Genomic DNA, 5,748 nt, shown 5'->3' on the forward strand with positions numbered 1-5,748 from the left:
GGGGTGTACTGTAATCCCGAATGTATTGCTAAAAAATGTATCTCTCTCATAAGTTTAAGCGTTTAGTTTAGTTAAGGTGCGAACATTGCTACATTAAGTTCGAGAATATGTTATCGTCGTTTATATATTAAAGTACTGAAGTAAATCATCAAAAGTTAAAAGGAGGTATGTTTTCAGGTTGGGAAGGCTTTTTTTATGCAAGTATAGATATTTTTTTCAAAATTAAAATGTATGTTAGGCACTCGAAACTTTCTACTAGGAGAAGATAGGTCAGGTCAGTTATTCATTGTTAGGTATTCAGATGTAAGTGGAACTGGCTATTATAAGTAGTAAAAAACTGAATAGATATTTTCAGAAATACCGATTGGTGCGTAGATATGGGAACATTTCTATAACGTTCGAATTCTACATTCAATGATACATGTAACAATATCGTGAACGTTAGGATTTTCATCATACAATTAGTTTAAGAAGGATGAATAAAAGATTCTGTGAAAGGCATTGGCCTTCTGATTACATCACGAGTCGTTAATAGAGGACACCTGCAGGATCGACATTGTTTTCATCTGCGTCATCTGTTAAAGTAGACACAGGAGAGAGGAAATCTGGTCTGCCAGGCGCGTAGCTGCCACGTAAGCAAATAAGCAGTTGCATACACATCAAAACTTCAAATATACTATTATATTTTTATTTCTTTATTTATTTATTTTGTTGTTCGAAAAAGTGATTAAATGATGTGTGGTTCAATTGAAAAATATATTAAATTTAACTGTATAACCGACAGCCGACAATCAGTACGTATCCGGAAGTTCTAACCTAGGGTACCTGGTGCCGATTTTATTATTAGTATTTTTAAAGTTGTCAACAGCGGAAACATGGCTGCAAAGCCAACGAAAAACCCGCCTCATCTTCGAAGAACGAGTTGATACATGACTTCTTCCAAGCAGCTGTAGGTTCACATAAAACAACATCCTCTTGCGACATTAACTTAGGCATCAGCGAGTCTAAAACGGCTTTTAGACTTTATTAGTATTAGGGACTAGTAATGCCGGACCGACCGAACACAGTTCTGAATTCGGGAATACAAGCGAGGCCGGTATTCGTCTTAGTAAAGTGAAGGTGGATATCGATATCCTGTCAAAAAGATGGGGGAAAAGCTCACGAGTTCAAATTCCATAAACGGCAACATTTTAACAAGCGATTGTAATGAAATACAACTATTCAACGGAGGCGGGTTGTTTTTCCGGAATGGGTGTATTTTTGTGTTTATTTTTTTCACCAATTAAAGGCCTTCCGAATAACAATTGTAGATTGATTTGTTACTAGCATTATTGTTGTAGGTTATAGGGCGGATATATGCGTGTATAGGATCTATCTGAGTTTTACATTCACTTCGCGTGCAAATGTAATATGAAAAAGGCAAAGCCTCAAAAGTCAGAAAAAAGCCACGTACATGTAGCTTTTGCTAATCTGTGACATTATATAGGCCTTCATTTGTCCCTGTCATGAGCTTATAAAGTATGTTTTTAAGAGTAGTCCTAGGCCTATCTTCAGTAGGGCTACTGGATATATATGTATACATATATCTAAACATCGATATAGAGGCTACCGTCATCTTATGTTCTGAGAAATGTTGATTATATAAAAGGGTTTGGGGGACAACAGCAAAAAATCTGAAATTAATCTGTTCATATTGGCTCCGACATTTAAATATCTAGTTAATTTAGATTCATCAGGAAAGAGATATGACGCAAAGGATATTTTCGGGTAACATATTTTTGTCGGAGACAAAAAAGGAGAGCTGTCTTTCGCATTTGAAATACATTTGATTTTTTTTCCAATAATAAAGTGAATTAATCAACCAAAAATTGTTGTCTGTAAAATAAATTAAAACACTCAAATATACAGTATATAAAATGCCACCAGATGGCACGACAGAGCTTCTAGATCTAAAAAAAATATCCGGGGGGCATGCCCCCTACCCCCCTAGAATAGCTGCGCGCCTTCGGCGCTCGCATTCGCATCTTCGGCGCGACTTTCTGCATGTACATCCAAACACCCCAGCTACGCGCCTGTCTGCTGCATCATCAAATGACATTACTTAGGCGATCTCTATCCCTCCCTCCTGCTCCTTACTTCTGTCTGAGAGATACGCCTACAGTTCATCAACCTTCTACCACGTGACCCTGAATGGCCTTATCGTATTGCTGTGCCGTTACGTTCTTAACAAATGAATACAAAAATATGTTATCGTTAATTAGAACATTTTACCAAGCAAATTATTCCATTTATATGGTACAGTTGACAATGATTCAACAATTTTCCATCGGATATTTAAGAATGTCAGACAGCTAATGTGATTTAGATAAAAGTAATAATTTATATATACTTTACAGTTTTCAGTTTTGCTCAGTTTTGTGTGATAATTCAGATAATTCCAAGCATATGTCTACACTAGGATTGATTTCCAAATTGTAGGTACAATGTAATATGACGTTCTTGTCATTCACAGAAACCCCAAATATAAATATTTTACATTGCGGTTTTTTAACTATAAAAGTAACAAGAACGAAAACAAAAAAAAGAATTTCCAATAACAAACGTACCTATTGACCATGTCGCTTATTTTGTCTACTTTCAGGTTTGGAAGCCAGGGCAGCCATTAAATATTTACAGTACCCATGAAGAGAAGATTGTGTTTTCACGTCGTCGGTGTCTCCTGGTATAAAACTCTTCTGGAGAGGATGATAACTTATGCAAAGTGTAGCCCCATTAGTCAATAGAGGCGTTACTGGACAAGGCTATCAATTTCGCCAAATGTCAAGAAAAGTCTACGTCCCTTGTCCTCTTGGCTCAATGAATAGGAAACACAGGTGGAACAAAAAGCGTCTGCATGAAGCAGATGTGTAATTTGAGTCATGTTTGTGCCCCGTGCGCATGTGTACCTTGAAAGGCCAAATAAAAAGAGCTGGTTTTCTGGCGCGTCCCGGCCAAAGAGTAGTCAACCGAAACACAAGGTAAACTTAGTGGAGTATGTACGAATGCCATGCCTCATCCCAACGTTTGTTGGAACTATTGTGGGCTTTATGATAATATGTGGTGGAACAGTTTTATGTTTAATGGGTTATAACCCAGGGAAATTTCTAGGATACTCAGCAAAAACAACGAATATTTTAAATCCTAATATATCATCAGCCAACATCACCGAACCTACCTTACTTGTCAGCACAGCACCCGAGATACCTAATCTCAAAGTGTTAACATACATAGGCCCAGTATTCATGGGAATTGGTTTCTTTGTCATGATGGTAGCTGTTGTTCTTTATTGTGAAATTAAGGACAAATATGTGACACATATTCTCCCGGACCGGGACGTCAAGCAACTTAGAAAAGACGAATTATATGATATGATCATAAGTGAATTTCGGAAAAATTATTTTCGGGGAATTGAAGTACCGTTAAAACCAAAAACTGATCTAAAAGAAAATCCGATAGAGAAGGAATTACCGACATTGTTCAAAGCACTCAGTATTAGCACACCAGCGTTGCTGATTACACCGGAAATGCAGCGGAAATGGCGGGATAGGGACAGAGTTATGTCAATATCAGTGCCAATCAGTGCAAAACAGGTCGAACGGGTGCGAGTAGTGCCCATAGCAGTTACACGGAGGGAATCATGGCTCAAGACGTCTTCCCTTCCAAATATACGTCCGAAAGGTGCCATCAGAGAGGCAATGCGCGCATCGAAAAAAAGCAAGTCTCAATTTGTAAACCATAGAGAAATATCGAAGAGTTTTCAGGAAAACATAAGTAATTTGACTACGACAAAAGAGGGTCCAGGATGTGATAATCCTGCTTTTAGGGACTCGCCTACTGAAACAATTAAATTGACACAAATAGGGCCAATACTTTCCCCAGATTCGCCTGTATTCTCGCACGGGACACATCTTACGAAGGTACAGGTACACATGGAAGCATCTCAGCAGGACAATATGCAAGACTACAACAGTGCGGATGCAAGAGGGTACACATTGCGGAGGGATTCTATTCAGGAAGACCCATGTGAACAGCAGCAGGATGTGAGTGATTCGCCGGATGCACACATACCACAGGGTTATAGGTGTAGTTCACCGGATGCATGTTCTGTGGTAATAGACGCTGATGTATCTCCAGAAGACGTTGTGATAGATTGTGATTCGAAGGAATTGTTATTAGGTAAACCCGCAAAACATGAATTGACGCGTGTGAAATCTTTGTATAATCTATCGGAAGGACGTGATTACAAGGTAGACCCCGGGCAGGTAGGGCCATACAAAACGTGTATCGGTATATTTAGGAGCGAATCGTGTCTAGATCAGCTACGTAATCATTATGTAGATGTAGACGATGACGCAAGTTCAGATGACTCATTAACCTTAACAGATGATGTCATGAAATACTTTGACAAAACAGATTTGCTACCGGTATAGTGTCCACCATTCCAACACATCACTTTTTTTATGTCCGTCATTTTGTCGTTGTCATTTGTAAATATGATTTTCTTTTTTACGTATTTTGATATTGTTACTTGTGTATATATGTAAGATACCTGGGTGTAAAAGAACGATGTCTTTCTTCGGGTGTAGTAAAAATATATAAGGAAATTTTGACTTTTTATACGAAATAAAATACGGTTAATGGTTTGTGTATTCTCCTAATTATGTATTGTGTTTTATCACAAATAACTGATATTTCTAGTACTATTCCATACTGAGTATGTATGTTATACAACGTAACTGATCGTGCTCTCTGTAAAGATTAAGAAAACTCTTGATGTGTTCCGAGTGTCATATTTTTCTACACCTCAACATTCCGTCGTACCTCAAACAAGTGCATTAATAGCTTAAGTTAGGAATGTTTTGTCCCTCTTCAGTTTAACGTGTCTAGTATTACATGATACCGGAAGTACCCGAGTATATTGTCATATTTGTACCTTTTGTCAACGAACCATCATCGTTTTTGTAGATTTATATATATATACCACGTTGATTCGTAGTGGATTTGTTACGGAATATGCACGTTGATCATGTATGTAACAAGAATTTAATACAGCTAACATGTGGAGAAATTATTTGTTTTATGATTTGTTTTATCCATTAAGAACAAATAAGCATTCTTAACTGAATGTTCGTTAAAGCAATTTGAATCATTGCATATTTTTTATGTTTATATCTCAGAAGAAATACACGTTTTTTGGTCGAATTCAATGTTTAAAGATTATAGATCAGTGTATATTCTTTCTGTTCTAATTCTCCGTTCGTGTAGGATCTAGAACAGCAAAAGTAACGTAAACCTCAGTGTTTCAGTATGAAAGCGTCCTTTTAATTGAACTTTGGCTGACATTCATCTTGTTTGTCATGAAAGTGCATATCGAATACAAGGTAAGTATAACTTACAGAATTATAAAACAAACAATTAAATTTATTTTTGCAACGTTTTTCGAAGTTTTTAGAGAGTAGGATACAATATGAAATGTATGGCTTCGGTAAATGCTAAAATATTGGATTCAATGAGATAGTGATGCAGTGAAACCACGGGAACTTATTATCTCATGAAAACTTATAACTATGATAACTGAAATAAAACGGGAACGACTTTGAAACGTAACAATTGGTTAAGATATGTTCTATTAACATTTCCGTATTAAAATTGCAGATTTTTGTCAAAATAGGACAATGAAAATGTATCTCAGTAATATTTCAAAACATT

At 36.8% G+C, this 5,748-nt stretch overlaps 1 protein-coding gene across 5 annotated transcripts in view; it reads left to right on the forward strand.

Annotated features, from left to right (window-relative positions):
- The window catches only part of LOC110442167, a 169,543-nt gene extending 164,443 nt beyond the window's left edge, over positions 1-5,100 (forward strand). For all 5 annotated transcript variants that reach the window (XM_021485638.1, XM_021485639.1, XM_021485640.1 and 2 more), the window contains one exon: positions 2,642-5,100. In XM_021485638.1, the coding sequence (XP_021341313.1) occupies positions 2,919-4,469 (1,551 nt within the window). In that variant the 5' untranslated portion in view covers positions 2,642-2,918 and the 3' untranslated portion in view covers positions 4,470-5,100. The remainder of the gene's footprint in view (positions 1-2,641) is intronic.
- The last annotated feature ends 648 nt before the right edge of the window (positions 5,101-5,748 follow it).

The sequence above is a fragment of the Mizuhopecten yessoensis genome, unplaced genomic scaffold, assembly GCF_002113885.1.
Source record: "Mizuhopecten yessoensis strain PY_sf001 unplaced genomic scaffold, ASM211388v2 scaffold716221, whole genome shotgun sequence".
Lineage (NCBI taxonomy): Eukaryota > Metazoa > Mollusca > Bivalvia > Pectinida > Pectinidae > Mizuhopecten > Mizuhopecten yessoensis.